At 47.9% G+C, this 17268-nt stretch overlaps 1 protein-coding gene across 8 annotated transcripts in view; it reads right to left on the bottom strand.

Moving 5' to 3' along the window:
• Positions 1-17268, bottom strand: part of RPS6KA2 (ribosomal protein S6 kinase A2) — a 450029-nt gene that overhangs the window by 113427 nt on the left and 319334 nt on the right. For all 8 annotated transcript variants that reach the window (XM_074397157.1, XM_039467500.2, XM_074397159.1 and 5 more), the window contains 2 exons: positions 12273-12389; positions 4184-4265 (listed from right to left, as the gene is read on the bottom strand). In XM_074397157.1, coding sequence (XP_074253258.1) covers positions 4184-4265; positions 12273-12389 — 199 coding nt within the window. The remainder of the gene's footprint in view (positions 1-4183; positions 4266-12272; positions 12390-17268) is intronic.

Below are 17268 nucleotides of genomic sequence, written 5' to 3'. Positions count from 1 at the left end.
AGTTAGTGCTAGTTAGGACTAAGTCGCCACTCCACATAACTCTGCCGGGTCATGCTTAGCTCCAGGGACCTAACCTACTTTGAGGTATGCAAAGTATTATTTGCAAAGCTTTTCTATTTTCTCTTCAGAAGATAAATTCCAATAAAATTTTTGGAAAAAGTATCTACGTTTTAGTGATGGATCATTATGGAAAGCTGAAACAGTACAAGACGTAAAACAGTGATACGTTTTAAACCTGAGTTTTAAGGAGCACAAGGTAACAAAAAACTTTTCTTATCTTCTATGTTTATGTGGCTCTTGGTTTTGAGACAGGGTCTTGCTCTGTCACCCAGGCTAGAGTGCAGTGGCACAATCACGGCTCACTGAAGCCTTGAACTCTTGGGCTTAAGCGATCCTCCCACCGCAGCTCCCAAGCAGCTGGGACTACAGGTGTGGGCCACCACACCCAGTTAATTTTTTGATCTTTAAAATGTTTTGTAGAGGTGGGGTCTTAACGTGTTGCCTAGGTCTTGAACTCCTGGGCTCAAGCAATCTTTCCACACCCACCCCCTAAAGTACCAGGATTATGGGTGTGACCACCGCACCCAGCCACACGGCTCATTTTCACAGCATAAAAATGATTTTACTTACTCAAGCATATTGTTCCAAAATGTTTTAAAAATAACTTTATATTACAAAAAGTCAGATATATTTTATTTTTGTTGAGAACTTGCAGTAACAGAGTACGGGGAAGAAGAGAGCAGCCAGCCTAACCCTGCAACTCAGGCCTTCACTCTGGCCCGTTTGCTCCTGGCACAGTGTCTATCTCGTGTGCATACACAAATCCACACACCGCACTATTCCATTTAACAATCCTGTGATCACTCTGTACACAGAGTTTTATATCCAGCCTGTTCCATGTAACAGGGGATCAGGAGCCGTTACTCAAGGACACCACGAATTGGATTATAAACAGCCGGCAACACCTGCGTCAAGGGCAGTGACGTCATCGAGATGGAGAGTCCTGCGCTTGAGCTGAGAGGTCAAGGTCAGCCCTGAGGGAGTCCAGGCTTGGCAATGGCTTCACCAGAGAGCGGCTTCCCGCTCCTCCAGGCCACTGCCCTCCTCCAGAGCAGGGTGAACAGGCACGGACTCCAGCTTTCCTCCCTTCCTTCAGGGGTGGGGGAGGGTGAGACCAGCTTTGAAGGGGAAGAAGGAACCATTACGCTTGAAGGAGAGAAGGAGCTATTTCGGGTCACTCCTGGCGCCCTGGAGAGGTGAACATGGAACCCGCTGATGGAGAGTAGCACAGAGTGTGGCCGAGGACAGGCTAGAGAGCTTCCTGCTTCTACCTGCCTTTATCCTAAACCATAGGAAGACGCCTCACCTGTGTTTGAGAGCAAATCTCAATGCCTTGCGGATGAAAGGGTGGGTTTTAGTAAACGACCGTATCCTCTAGCAGCTGTTCATCTGAACAATAACAGCTTTTTGGAGATATAATTCACTTTCTATACGATTAGCCTATTTAAAGTGCACAATTCAATGGTTTTTAGGATAGTCACAGACTTTTGTGACCATCCCCACAGTAAGTTTTAAAGAATTTTAATCACCCCCAAAGCAGCTCCGGACGTGTCAGCACTCACTGCCACCGCCTCACTCCCCAGCCTGGGAAACCACTCACCTACAGTCTGCACCTAGGGCCCGCCTGTCCTGGACTTTCATATGAATGGAATCTTAACCCGTGGGGTTGGTGCCTGGCTGCTGTCATGGGGCATGCTCTTCTCAGGCTTCAGCCATGCTGGAGCGTGCGCCAGGACCTCTCTATTGCCAAATATTCCGCCGTGGAGACAGATACTTCGTTTTCCCGTTTCCCGGATGGTGGACATCGGAGCTCTTCCCTTTTTGTGGCTACTGTGAATTGGCTACTGCTGCTATGGACATTCCTGTGGTAGTTTCTGTGTAGACAGGTGTGTTCATTTCTCTTGGCTAACCACCTACACGTGGACCAGCCGGGTCACGTGGTAATCTGTGGCTGACCTTTGGAGAAACTGCAAGAGCAGTTCACTGTGTCGGCATTCAGATGATCCTAAGCTAGCCAATGTCTAGTTTAACTTCCCGTTTTGAAGAGATAATTGTCACTGGAGAAATTGTTTTATTAAAAGTTAGGGTTACAAGGTCAAAACCTGCTCTGTTTTCTGTACATTTTCTCAACACAGAACCATTCTTGAATATGTTTTGAGGATCTTGAAATAGTTGATAATGTTCAAATGACAAACAGTTTTAGAAATATTATTAGACCTAAAATAAAAACATGTTCACTCTAAAAAGCATGGCTTAAATTATGTTACTTTGATAACACTGAACTGAAAATTCAAGTGCCTACAATAAACTAGAATGCCCAATGAAGACTTTCGTGTACTTAAGAATGACTGGGACATCTTGTTTGAAAAGTCATATTCTAGGCCTTGTTTCCAAGAAACGATGATTCAGTAAGTCGGGAGTGGGACCTGGATCTGTGTTTATGACAGTCCTCTCCCCACCCCCACCACACACAGATAATTCTAATCAAGTCTAGCCAGAGTGGTCCATGTCTGCATTTTCTTACCATTAGTTGTACTGACAAATGTCAACCAGATTTCTTTTCCCTATAGAAAATTTCACCCTCCCTTTAAGCCTTGAGTCCCACGTACTTTCTAACTCCCGCCTGGACTACCTCCAGGAAGAATGCTCTTCCTCCTTTGAATACCTAAGTGCTTTAACGTCTGTACACATTTGGTCTATGCATTTTCTGTCCTTTTTGTAGGTGACAGGTCCTTCCCAATATATATCTTACTTCTTCGGCTAGAAGGCAGGTAACTTGAAGGCAGAGAATGACATATCTGAACTGCTCGCCTGCCTGCAGTTGCTGGGGACACTGTTGCAAGACCTAAAAATTCAAGGGCTGCCTTGACATCTCAGAGCCCCAGGTGAACCCAAGATCTCGACGTGAGCTCCCTACTCTGCCAAGTGTGCCCCCGCCCAGAGAGGAAGGCTCCTTGTCCTGCTGGTTTCCCCAGAAGCTGGATCAGCTGCTCCCATCCAGCACCCACCCTAAAAGGCTTCAGTTCCCTGCCAGCCCACAGAATCATTCCAACAAGCCAGACACACCTTCTGCAGGAACCAGGGGCCACTTCACCTCCTGTTCCTAGGAAGCCTCTCACGGTCTCGGCACCTAAGTGCAGCCCCTGTGGGTCCCTGTGGGGCCCGGGGTGCCCTCCTCCCCAGGGGGCAAGCTTATGTAACTAACAAACTGCTGTCATGTCACCTGTCCAGGGCCCGGTACCGTGTGTTCCATCACCTTGTGTTATTTAGGGCAGGGGGAAGTTCCCTTTTTCACCAACAGAGTGGACAGGAGGTGATCAGAACAGACACAGGGGGTGCCCAGCTAACGACTGGCTCAATGACCGTGAGCTTGGAACAGAGATTTTGGATCACGTCCCGACTAACGCCGTGCTGGGTGCTTACACCTCCCGTGCGGGATGGACGTGCAGAGGGGCCGGGCAGAAATGTCGAATATTTGTGAATATGTTTAACAGCCAGTTAGAAATGCGCTCTTAAGCTACTCACAGCTAAGGTTTGGGTGAAGACAGCTCCAATAAGAGATGGTAGCTTTTCTTGAAAATCGGATAGAGCCCATTTTGTGTGATCTGTCACACTTTTCAGCGCAGTCTCTTGGTAGGGATTTACAGAGGGATATTTAAAGTCAATAAAAGGATCTCCCTTAAAAGTCAGCGTGACAGTTGGGCTGTATTTCTAACGTCCAGCCACGGGGTCAAAAAAGGGGAATAATACAACGCAACCATGAGTCACGTTTTATCTAAAACCCAGCAAGGCCGCCAGCCTGCCGGAATCGAGGCTGGTGTGCTGTGCCGCCGCCAGTCCAACGGGCTGCTCCCATCCTGCGGATCCTCTCCCAGGGCCACTCACGGCAGCACACATGTGGGAGAATGGTAGTTATGCAATACAGCTCTTCTCTGACAACTGTGGTATTCTAAATATTCACGGACATGTTTATACTGTTTATTATCAATCAGAGAGTAACGTGCCCGTTCAGAGACATCTTCAGAAACCATGAACGTTAAATGGAATGAGTGTTTCCTCAAATAATGAAGTAGAAATTCCAGTTACCTGCGTCAGAAGCGGCCGACCCTCCTGAAACCCTTACCTTTTAGGGTGGCCTTCTTAAGGACCTTCATGGCATAGAGCTGCCCGGCGTCGGACCCCTTCACCTTCCTCACCAGGAACACCTGTGCGAGAGAAAACAGAATGTCAGAAACTGCAGGACCTCAAACTCACTCTCCTTACTGGATCTGACAAGGGACACACAAGGAACGTGCACTGTTAGGAACATCTACAATTTTCCCCAGCATCGAGGCTGCCGGGAAACGCTCTCACTCTGGCCTTGCAGTGAACATCACTATGTGTCTGTATGAAGACGTGTCCTTTGTGGTATCCTTCACTTTCATTTTATGTCAGGAGTAATACTGCCCCCTTGTTCTGAAGACCAGCTGTTTAGAAAAACAAACAGAAGTTTTAAGGGAGACCCTCTGGTTTAAGTATCCTTCTGCAGATCCCTACTGAGAGACTGTGCTGAAACGTTTACCAATCACACAAAACGACCTCTATTCCATTTTCCAGTCCACGTGAAAAGCTTCTTGCTCTTATTTGAACTGTCTTCACCCAAATTTCAGCTGTGAGTAGCTTAAGAGTTCATTTCTAACTGGCTCTTCAATAGAGATATTTGACAATACTTTCTGAAATACTTTTTGATGTGCATCACTGCAAAAAACACCAAAAAAGTCATTAAGAGCTTGAGTTTAAATTTACATTCGTGATTTTTGAACAAACTTAGTAAACAAAACAAACCTGGAGTTCCTTTATAAAAAAAAAAATTCTGCCAGGTGCAGTGGTTCACGCCTGTAATCCCAGCATTTTGGGAGGCCGAGGCGGGCGGATCATGAGGTCAAGAGATGGAGACCATCCTGGCCAACGTGGTGAAACCCCATCTCTCTACTAAAAATACGAAAATTAGCTGGGCGTGGTGGTGTGCACCTGTAGTCCCAGCTACTCAGGAGGCTGAGGCAGGAGAATTGCTTGAACCCGGGAGGTGGAGGTTGCAGTGAGCCAATATCGCGCCACTGCACTCCAGCCTGGTGCCTGGTGACAGAGCAAGACTCTGTCTCAAAAAAAAAAAAAAAAAAAGAAAAAGAAAAAGAAAAAAAAATTCCATGCAAATGAGGAAGACAGCACTTGATTTTCCTAAAAGCATTTTCCAATAGATGCAAACATCTGCCTGCATGATAGAAATGTCACAGGCAAATAGTATGGCTGGAGGGCTGAGGTGGGGTGACTCCTTCCCAAAACATCTCCTTCACTAAGACTCAAAAAGCCAGAAAAGCCAGCAGCTCTAGATGCCTCTGAGGTGGTCTAGTGCCACGGAGACTCCAGGAGGCCCAAGTGAGCGTCCGTGTGGAGCAGCAGCCTCACCCGCCATGGGTAGAGGGACGTGGCTGGGATCCCCACACTCTTGACTTGCTGACAGTCCTGGGGGCAATCTCTAGACACTTACTGAGTGCAGGGGCTCTGGGAGCAGGGGCTGCTGGGACAGGCAACCTGGCCCCTGCCTTTACCGGAGGAAGATCAACGAGCTTCTATTCTGGAGACACAAATAAAGAGAAACCGGGAAGACACAGGTCCCAGCACAGGCAGGTGGATTCCCGGAGTTGCAGTATCAGTGTCACGTTCTCACCATGTGCCCTGAAGCGATTCCTGACCCAGTGCTGCCCTGCCATTTGTCCTGATCACTGTTACTATTGAATCACAGCCCCTCCCAGGCAGAGAATCTTCTAGATGATGCCCATGGGAAAACACCCCTAGCACCCCTACCCAGGGCACAGGACGGTGCAGCATCGTCCTGTGCGATGAAATGCTGCCTCTGGGACCCAACTAGGTCCCAGGACTCGCAAGCAATTAGAAAGAGGTTTCTTCTTCTCCCAGTCTGTGAACTATACTATTGCTGACAGTTAATATACATCTTTGGGACATGTATGGAGTGTCTGTGTGTGTGTGTGCATACATGCATGTACATGTGTGTGCATGTGTGTATGCATGTGTGTGTACATACGTGTATGCACGTGTGTGTGTATGTATGTGTACGCATGCGTGTGTGTCCCCAAAGCTGGATAAACAAGCTTGTGGCGCAGCCCTGGGGCAATGGCTGGGGCTTCACCCTCACGTGGACTGCAGCGGGAGACACAGACACAGCCCTTCTCAGCGCGCAGGGTCCCATGGCTGTTGCTAGCAGACCCACCGAAGCCCTGGAAGTTACTGCACATGGAAGGACTCTGCTTAGGGTGCTCCCTCGGTGCAGTGGGCGAGCTTCCTGACAGGCAGGTAGAGATGTGAAGGCAGTGTTCAGAGGACAGGATTTTTGCAGAGAGAAAAATGTCAGTGCTTAACTCCTGAGATCTTCTGCTTTGAATCATGGGAGAGTCACATGCCAGGCACAGTTTTAGCTTCCATCTGATGCAACTCCTTTCATTTCTCCAGCCCGTCCTGTGCCTACTGTCCCTAGGTTGAATTTCTTAGCAGTGTGTGCAGATCAGGACCAGCCAGGACAGTGCAGGGAGGAGGCAGGCGCTGCCCAGGAGTCCAGGAACGGTGAGAGTCCCAGTGCCCAAGAGGCCACCCTGGTAGGGAGGAACCTGGGTCCCAAAACAAGGAGGGGGGATGGAACAAAGGACAGTTGTTTGTGGCGGAGATGCTGCATTTTCCCTGCATCCTGCAGGTAATTGGGGCGCTGACACCAGCGAGGCCAGGGATGTGCCATCAGGCCCTCCCAGCCCAGGCGACGAAGGGCAGGTGCAAAACATTCCAGCTGCTCCTCCCTGCCACAGCCACCGAGGACATCTGGTGGGGAACAATCCAGGCAACCGATCACTGAGTCACCGCGCAGAGGATGGAAGCCCTGGGCAGTCGCTTCAGCTCAGGGTGGACTCTGGTTGCCTGACAGATGAATCTACCCATTCCATTATGGTGAAGCTGACTGTTAGCTCCCAAGATGAGGCATTCTTATAACCAGAAAACAAAGGGCCAGGTGCACTGGTTCACACCTGCAATCCCAGCACACTGGGAGGCTGAGGGAGGAGGATCTCTTGAGGCCAGGAATTTACAACCAGCCTGGGCAACATAGCAAAACTCTGTGTCTAGTAAAAATAAAAGTTAGATGAGTGTGGTGATGCGTGCCTATAGGCCCAGCTATTCGGGAAGCTAAGCCGGGAGGATCGCTCGCGCCCAGGAGTTCACAAACAGCAACGAACTTCCTCTTTCAAAATGGGAGAACCCTGAAGAAAAAGGAAGCAAGGTACATGAGGGATTTGTGTTTGGACCATCCAGCCTTTGGAATATCCTGAACGGGCACCTGCTTTCCAGACCTCTGCACTCAACCCCTAACCCATAAGAAGTGTGACTGTATAAACCCAAAGAGCAGAGGAAACCCCATTCCACTCAAGTCTGAACTGAAGACCAGTCCTGCTGGGCCAGCTGCCAGTTAAGATTTGGTTTAAATGATGTCAGATTTCGCATAAGTCTTGACACACAAACACTTTTCTCTCTTGTATGTCAGGCCTTCCAGATGAGATGAGTGATCGTCATGGCTAATGCTCATGCTTATCTGTTTAGAAAAGAGAATTCTACTTTTGTTTTTGAAAAGAACAGAAAAAAAACTCCATCCTACCAATGTTTGCCACGCTACCCCATGGTGCCAGGTACTGCAGATCCCTGCAGCAGGTGCTGCCCGAGGGGCAAGCGGAGTACCCAGCGCAGGGAACGGGACCTTGAGATGAGCAACAAAATACAGCCAAGATGCAAAACTGATTTCGGTAATGAGCGGCCAGCCGGCCTGTTGGTCCGCAGCAGGGATCTCTACTACTGGGCACTGTGCAGCTCCCGTCTCCCTCTCTGCTGTCATTCTTGTTATTTAAGAATCAATTTTAACGCAGTGGAATAAGTTCCGAAACAACACTGTCACCTTGAGCCAACCCAGGCTCTGGGTCTTTAATACTGAACCCAGTGGGCATCTTGTGTGCCCTCATTTCATTTTTAGAACTGCCTCTCCAGGCCAGGTACAGTGGCTCACATCTGTAATCCCAGCGCTTTGGGAGGAAGAAGCAGGTGGATTACCTGAGGTCAGCAGTTCGAGACCAGCCTAACCAATACGGTAAAACCCTGTCTCTACTAAAAACTATCTGGGTGTGGTGGAAGGCACCTGTAATCCCAGGTACTCAGGAGGCTGAGGCAAGAGAATCGCTTGAATCCAGGAGGCGGAGGTTGTAGTGAGCCAAGATCGCACCACTACACTTCAGCCTGGGTGACAGAGAGCAAAACTCTTCCTCAAAGAAAAAAAAAAAAAAAGAACTGTCTCTCCAGCAGCTTAACGTGCTGCATTGCAAAGACGCTGTAGGAACTGCGACCTGGCGACAGGTGAGACGTCACCCTGAACTGCCTCATGACGTCATGGATCACCATGATCTGTAGATTCTCTCAGCAGAATTCTCAGCTTTCTCTGGAACTAGAAGGTTGCCGCCAGGCTGCAAAATCCTTCGAGCAGGAGCCGAATGCCTGTGTGCACTTCCAGGGGGTTTGGGTAACAGCTGCCCCCAAAAGAAAGACATGTAAAAACCCGTTCTTATCATGCCACCATCAAAGTCATGAAACAAGGATTTAAAAAAAATAACTTTGGTTTGGTTCCTTTTTAGAATGCAGGAATCATAACCTACAGTTCATTCTCCAGAATATTTGAAAGAAAAGGAGGTTTTCAACCCTACCCCTGGCACTTATGCAAACAGGGGAGCTCCAGGAGCTGGTGAGGTGGGACCAGGGGCAAAGCTGCTTCGCGGGCCCCAGGGTGGTTCCCGCACCTCCCTCCTCTAAGCTGGCAGGGAGCACTGGGTTTGCATTCTTCATTTCAACACTGAATAAGCTTCCCCATCTTTCATTGCTTTCCTGATTCAAGTTTTAAATTGCTTTTCTTCTTGAGGACAAGGCTGTTTTCTGTGCCTTTCTCTGGTCCCAAGTACCACCCCTGGCCCTGCTCTCTAGACAGCAATGAAAGCATGACAGCTTCCCTTTGCAGGACTGAATTCAGAGCAAAGAGATGCCTCCCACTGGTGGCAAGCGCGGCTTCTTCCACAGGAACAAGCTTATTACCAGTGACCAGGCAAAGAGCAGTGGCTTCGGAGAGCCTAAGGAAGGAGCTCACACAGCCAAGGCAACTGGACAGTCACTCGGCGGCTCCACACACAGCCTGAAGTCAAAAGTTGGCACTGGCGCCAAACTCTAAGGGGAAGTAACTGCATGTTATCCATCTCTGCGTCTCCATTATCGTCACTAAATAAGAGAGAAAAAATGCAGTGTCTCAGTGACAGGCGACCATGAGCCTTGTTCAGGGACTCAGCTCCCAGGCAAGGCCTGCCCTGTGACGCTGTGTTCAGATTCACCCCAGGTCTTTGCTCTTTGGAGCGGAGGCAGGAGGTGGGAACGTGAGGAACAGGCAGGAGGTGGGAACGTGAGGAACATCCTTCTGCAGGATGAGAACATTCAGTGTTGCCCTTCTGTCCCTAGTAGGTGCAAAAGCAAAGACACCCTTGCGTAAGGTTGTGTTATTTGCACGTAGAGAGGAGGAATACGGGAATGTGGGGCGTTAGAACACGTGGCGTCTCCCCCTCTGTCTTCAGTTTTGCTTTAATTAAAAAAGCTCACCACAAACAAACCTATGTGGACAAACACAGTTTGTATCTGTGACTCTCTAGTGACTGATGTTAGCGCCAACCTTCCCTGGGAACGTCTGAGTGATGCTTTTGAGAATAATAACTCTTCTTTCCAGAGTCCCACTCACACCAATCCGTGGAGCAGACCTGTCTCCCTTCCCACACCAGCCCCAGCGTCAACTGCCACCCTGCCCCCACACCAGCTCTGGACAGGCATTACTGGAGTTGGCCCATTCCGTAATCCCTGGAGGTCAGACACCCCTGGGTGCTGCCACTGCCTCATCCTTCTCTTCTCTCTTCTTACTACTGTTCTTGAAACTTTACTTTTTAATTCCTCATATAATAAAGACACAAGTAAAGATAAGATAAGAAGTGGTGAAAAGGCTGGGAAGGGAAGGGACAGTGTTAGGAACATTCTCATTCCAGCGGGGTTCTGCCAAACACCATGATTTCACTCGTTTTCCAAAACATGTTTTTTTTAAAGCAAAATTAAAATTCAAAATTTCAAATCTGAACGAGGGAGCTGGAAAAGCCTTTCTCCCATCGTCTTTAATACCTCAGTTCTCTGAGGAGGACACTGGTAAGATTCACTCTGTAACAGCCGGTCAACCAAAGCCCCCCAGACACGTCCTGGGCTGCCCCCGTGGGACGCACTCCAGTGCTCCTTCCCGCGGGGTAAAGATGATTCGGCTGACGCTGCGCTTCCACAGGGCGAATCTGTTCTCAAGAAACAACACACTGGCAACACCGTGAAAGGCGGGAAAAGGAAAGAACGCTTGTCTCTGTTCTCAAAGCATGGAGAAAATTACTCCCCCCTCTCTTTTTCTCTACATTTCTTTTTTTTTTTTTTTACTTTTTTTTTTTTTTTTTTGAGACGGAGTTTCGCTCTTGTTACCCAGGCTGGAGTGCAATGGCACCATCTCGGCTCACCGCAACCTCCGCCTCCTGGGTTCAGGCAATTCTCCTGCCTCAGCCTCCTGAGCAGCTGGGATTACAGGCACGCGCCACCATGCCCAGCTAGTTTTTTTGTATTTTTAGTACAGACGGGGTTTCACCATGTTGATCAGGATGGTCTCGATCTTTCGACCTCATGATCCACCTGCCTCGGCCTCCCAAAGTGCTGAGATTACAGGCTTGAGCCACCGCGCCCGGCCTTTTCTCTACATTTCTAATTAATAGCAAGGCATTCCACTACCACATTTCACAGGCTCTGCCTTCTGTGATTTTGTACTTTTTGGTAATGGCTATTAACATTGTGAGAAACTGAAATCTTCATCCCCCTATTTCATAAACACCATATGAACCCTATTAAATAGCCATTTTTTGTAGGCCCAACATGCCGGTAATTTCCTATGGTCTAATCTAACGTATTTTGTGTACATACCATATAAACACATGTTCCTTATTACCACATACAAACGAGAAAGAGAAAAGAAAAAGATATTCTATATTGCAAGCATGACAAAAGAGAAATTTTGCAAACATTCCAGTTCACGCCGTCTGCAGGATTATCCAGAACACTAACGTCCTATTCATTCTACACTTAAATTACCAGGAGCCACATTCATTTTGGCACAAAGTCATGTGAAGAACGAAAAGATTTGGTAAATGTCTACGCGCCACACAGAAATAGCTGCTTTAAAGAGCCAGGGCTGTTCTGCTTATATGCAAGGAACGACTGGCTTCATGGTTTATTTCAGGCCCTTATGTTCCAGAAATCAAGTTGTCAGAGCCTATATACTTCTAACAGCTAACCCAAGGAGGCAGAGAAATTAGCATTGTGCTGGAATAAGTTGCATGTCATGGTAACTGAAAAGCGTTATTGACATCTTGTTGTATGTGGATGAGGCATTAAATGAAGAGCCAACTATTTCTCATTTCCTGAAAGAAATTAGCTTTTATTGCTGCAATTCGAAGGTGGAATAAAAAAAAGGAAATGAACAATTGAACAATTCCACTCCACAAATACATATCAGGCAACTGCTGGGTGGGACTCGCGCCTGGTTTACTCCGCGGAACAACTGTATAAAGTAGGTTTTATCATTTCATTTAGCGGGTGGGGAAGCCGAGGCTTCGGAGGCGACCACGCAGGGTGAGGAGGGGAGCCCGCTGCAGACAGACCCCAGCCTTCCTGGCTCCTGCGCCCAATTCAGAGGGTTTTTTTTTTTTTTTTTTTTTTTTCTTGTTCTCTTATTTTCTCTTTCTTTGGGGAAAACAGCTGTTAGAATGCACTTTCAAAGATACGCTGCAGGGTCAGTAACTCTCCTCACCTTGGTGATAAACCAAGAGCCCAGGGAGGCGTGCACGTGACTGCCCCAACGGCACAACCCCGCCCTGTGCAAAGTGAGGCCACGGCTCTGAACTGTCCAGGTTCGAGACCGCGGCCCTACAGGTGAGGACCACCTGCCATTTTCATCCAGTGGGGCTCTGTCCAGGTGTCCTTTGTGTGCAGGAATGAGACTCAGAGTCAGCCAGGGCTGCACTTACCTTTCCATAGGATCCTTGTCCTAAAACCTTCAGCAGCTCAAACTGGGAAGGGTCTGCCTTCTCAAAGCCCTCCTTCACATGGTGGCTGATGTCAATCTCCTTCACGACGCCTTCTTCCTGCAAGAGAGCAGCACGGTAAGAAACACACAGTGAGGAGTCCCTCAGAGCCGCTTCCTCCTTCCCTGACGTTACCACGAGCCGGGGCTGCTGTGCATTTTAGAGCTGGAGTTTAAAAGGGGAGACACCATTTAGTTTTATGGAATTGCCCTGGTGATGTGCGTAGTTATTGTGTGTACCCACCTGGGTTTTCACGGTTTGTTTTCTCCATTGACTTCTGTCATTTGGTCTTACCGGGACCTCAGAAAAATCTAAGGGTACTATCAATAAAATCCATTCTGCTTTTTAATAGCCTGGGCAGAAGCTCTGGAACGGTGCATATAGCAGCTACGGAACAAAATGACCCCAAAGGGGCATTGACCGATTCCTACATGGAGAAGTGGTCTGAGAAATGCAGACAGCTTGTTCTCCTTCTCCTTCTGATTCATGCCATTCCTAGAATTTTGTCAAAACGAACACAAAGAACACTTCACTGCCGTCCTATAGATTATATTTCAGAAGCAGCAGTCAGATAAGATTTTCTACCAGCCCAGAAAGCAAGGCTTTCCTGTAGGAAAAAGAGTCTATAAGTGAACTCACTGACAGAAAACACTACAAATTTTCCCCACAGAGCTTCCTGTCCCCAAAGTCATATGACTTCCCTTGTAAAGGGGGCAGGCCATCTGCCCAAGTGCCAGGCCTGGAGATGCAAAACCTGGAAAGTAGGTGTTTTTCCCCACGTGAGACTTTAGAGCCCAACTGTTCCTTGAATTATCTCTGTATTTCTCTGAGATTCCTCTTCCATTATCTATACATTCACACACCCCTTTCTACAGTTTTCGCAGGGGGTAAGGGGCTGAAAAACTTCATAAAGGGCTGGCTAAACTGCTCATCCAAAAACAGCTACCGGGAATTGTGCGCATGGTGCGCTGTGGGAACCCCGACCTTTCATTCATCGTTTTTCTTCTCATTAAGAAACTGTGGCGATTTTCTCCTGAGACTCAGGTTATACATTACTAGCTGGAAAATGACAGAGGTGGGTTTCCCATCAGGGACTGACTTTAAAGCTAAGTACTTCCACCCTAAGGTACTTAGCTTTAAAGTCAGTCCCTGATGGGAAACCCACGTTGGTCACTTTCATTTGAAAGTGTTCACTCTTAGATTAAAACAGCTAAGGCCCTGTTTTAGTCTAAGAGTGAATACTTTCAAATGAAATCACAATTGCAATAATTTACGTCACACTGTTTGAAAAATTCAGTTTCTCAAAACAGTTACTTATAAATCTTTTTATTTTACCTCCATGTCACAAATATAGGCACATGTACAAGTAGGTAAGGTGTCTGAGCTGTGCAAATGGTCATGGATTAGAGGTCTATACAGTTATCTATGGCGTCTCCATTCTCACAGTTAAAGGAAACACTTCCATCTCCATATCTTTAAGGATTATTTGCTATTTTTGTAAAAACAGTGTTTTTGTTTGGGAAAACAATGAGTATAGCCAAAATTGACTATCTTTAATCCATCCTGAGGTTCATATGAGTGCAGCTGGAAGATACAGAATTACAATTTTGTTGCTTTGTAATTACTTCTTGAAAGAGTAACATGCTAGCGGCAGAGCCCAGCCAATGGGCATTATATTTAGATGCTAATTTGTGGGCAGACACCACATTTTAAGTCCTTCCTGGCTTCACAGCGCAGGCTTTCTGGAATTGCAGGACCACGCTAGCCACCAGGGACTGTGCAGCTTTCATGGTGAAATCTCCTGGTTTACAGAAAGGGACAGGGAAAAACGAGGCCCCCAGGGCTCCACGTGTGTCATTGCCTGTGAGAACCACTACCTTCCACGCGGCTGCTGGAGGTGACTTCCTGCACAGAAAACAAAGCCAGGAACCCAGGTTTGAAAAAATTCACCATAGAAACATACATGCTATCTTTTCCCATCATTGACCTACCAAAAGAAGAAAGAAGTTGCTGATGATTTGTCATTTAAAGACCAACAAAATGCCCCTCTTCAGTTCATAAAACACTTTCCTCACAACGGATCTATTAACGTCCTCTGCCTATAGGACTAGCATGAGCATGAGTCATCCACACCCCAGCCTCCCTCCCAAAACAGCTCCCATCATGCAGCTGTGTTAATGAGACGCCCACACTATGAAAAAAGGGATCACCATCGAAGCACATCCTTCTGTGACTTCACTGTGGTAATGTGAGCATGGCAACAGCTACGCTGCTGAACAGAAAGTAAAATCCAACACTGCCCAGGGGTGTGGGGCGGGGGAGGCCAGAGCTGCCCAGGGAGGCTTCCTGCTCCAGCCATCACCTTCTCCCGGAGCACGTTTCCCAGCCCTTATGTACGATTCTTAAAAATTTCCAGTTCCTTCCTTTTCTTCAGCAGCAATTTGTGGAGGGTCTGAGGCCCACAGCTGTGGTGAATGAGCTCATGCAGCCCACGGGCCGGTCCCCTTCACTGCCTTTGTGGGACACGCCTTTGTTGGACTGGGCTCTGCAGTGAGAGTGACAGTGTCCAGGCCACCATGCCACCTGGCCATGCACGCTGGTACCTCGGGGTTCCCATTGGCGCTCCCCGGCTCCCAGGGCTTTAGGCTGGCTTCACACCCTCCTCAGCACATCCGAATTGCCATCCCATGCTGCCGCCTGCCTCCTTGTCCACACCGCGCCCTCCACTGCAGAAGTTCACCTTCCTATTTCTTTGACGTTTCAAATCAAAGCCTTCGGCACAGCTATCTCCTAACATTTCAAATTCTGTGCAGATTCTTGCTGTCAAAGTATTTAGAGCAAATGTACCCAAGGTGCATACGTCAGTTCATCTCCTAGAATGACATGAAAAACTTCAATTTTCTTCCCTGATAATACAGCAATAGAGTTAATTTTTCATTTAAAAGCAGTAAGGTTTTTAACAGCAAAGAATCTGAAGTATCAATGGAAAAGTAATCCCAAGAGTGTCACCTTTTAGACTTCGGAGTTCTGCCTTCACAGTGACATTTCAGCTTGAACTTGCCTGAGGGTGCTTAATTTTGTTCTTCACTTTCCCCAAAACGAAAACAAAACAAAACGAAAGAAGATCTGGCGTTCCCTGGACTCAGAGCAGACTCTGGGGTCTGTGTGAACAGGAAACAGCCAGATGAAGCCCGATCGCCGGACGCCGGGGCTGCTGACCACATCTCAGGACAGTCCTGCTTTCTGGATCCCTTCCTGGCAACCACCCTAAGGGGCAGCTAGCATGAAAATGTTATTCACATTTCATTTTGAAATCCGTGCCTTTTCTCTTCTACAAGGCAGGTAATTTTATCTAGAACTCGATGTGGATTTGCATGCAATCCCTTAGGAAGATTAAGTCTGTTCCCGAATCCTTTGCATCCATGGGGCGATCAGGTGGTTTCCAGCACAGCCCCTGTAAACAGTAGTTTTAAAGCCAACTTGAGAGTTCTGGGAGGAGGAGCTGGGGCCACGATCGGGTGCTAGCTCCATAAGCAAAGATTCCAAACATTTTGTAATGTGAGAAAGAAAAACTAGAGGTATAAACTGTTTAAATGACGTTTGAATGTGATAAAATGCAACAAGGAATTTTAAAAATTCCTATGGAATTGCACTCAAAATTCCAGTGGCTGCAGGAAATACCCGGGCAGGTATTTCAGCAGCCACTGGGAGTGGCTGGGAAGTGGGAGAGACAGGGAGAAAGACGACGGAGGCCGGCCACTGTGGCTCTGCGCACCTCTCTCTGGGCCAAAGTCACGTTCGTAGGTCATTTCCTCTGTTCTGAATCGTCTGCTCTTGATGTCATTAAAGGGATAATATTTATGAAAAGTGCAAATTAAAAGTTGCAGAATATTAGTGATAAAGATATAGGAAATAAAAGATACGCAAGGGTTCACATTATTTCCAGAAAAAGGAGAGAGGTCATTCTAGAAATCATCACTTCACATGAAGGATATTAATTCCCAGAAAAATAACAGAATACATTATTAGACAGGTGGTTTATGAAGACGCAGAAAAGAACAAGGAAAGCACCTTAACTCCGACTCAGGGTCCCATCAAGCCAGCTCCACTCCACTGCTGATGGCGTGAATAGACGAGCAGGTGGATGAGAGCCTAGCTTTGAGGGCAGCACTGGCAGAGTCCTCCTGAATCCCAGGTGACTAAGAGGCTGGCCTCATATAAAGGCTTCAGAGCACCACATCACACATCACTCTCTTAAGGCACAAAACCCAGACACGCCTGCCGAGGAACAGTATTGTGTTCTGGATGAATGTTCTGTGTTGCTTCAGAATCACCCCACGGAACCTGTCCAAATGCAGATCCCAAGCCCTAGGTGAGGTCTCCTTGGTCTGTAACCTCCGAACATGGCTTCACCTAGAATCTGCCTTTCATAATCTCACCAAAGGTGCCCTTCCCAAGTCATCCAAATGTTACCCAGTGCTAAATCCAGCGGCCAAATTTCCATCCTCCATAGCACTGGACATGGCTGTTCACCACCTCTTGCTGGAAACCCTCCCCTCCCCTGGATTCCAGTATATGCTGCTCCCCTGGGTTTGCTCCCAGCTGCCCCTCCTGTGTCTGCCGAGGTCACCTTTCTCCCGGGTACAGTCCCTGGCCTCCTGTCTCCATGTAGTTACCCCCCTCGGAACCTCATCCTGTCTCAGGGCTTTACGTACCATGTAAATAAACACTGAGAACTCTCAAACCTCAATCTCCAGCAGGGGCTGCTCCCAGAGGTCCAGTTCTAGAGGCCCATCACAAGCAACTGTCCTGGGGGTGTGCATGTGTGTGTGTGGCCATGTGTGTTCATGTGGAACGCACACACGTGAGTGTATGTGAGGTAGACAGGTCTTGTTCTGGCTTTTTCTTACACTGGGATGGAGCTCCTTCGAGTCCCAGC

This window comes from Saimiri boliviensis, chromosome 4, assembly GCF_048565385.1.
Source record: "Saimiri boliviensis isolate mSaiBol1 chromosome 4, mSaiBol1.pri, whole genome shotgun sequence".
In the NCBI taxonomy this organism is placed as follows: Eukaryota; Metazoa; Chordata; class Mammalia; order Primates; family Cebidae; genus Saimiri; species Saimiri boliviensis.
Note: the sequence above shows the minus strand (reverse complement) of the source record. Positions and strands in the feature narration are given on the sequence as shown.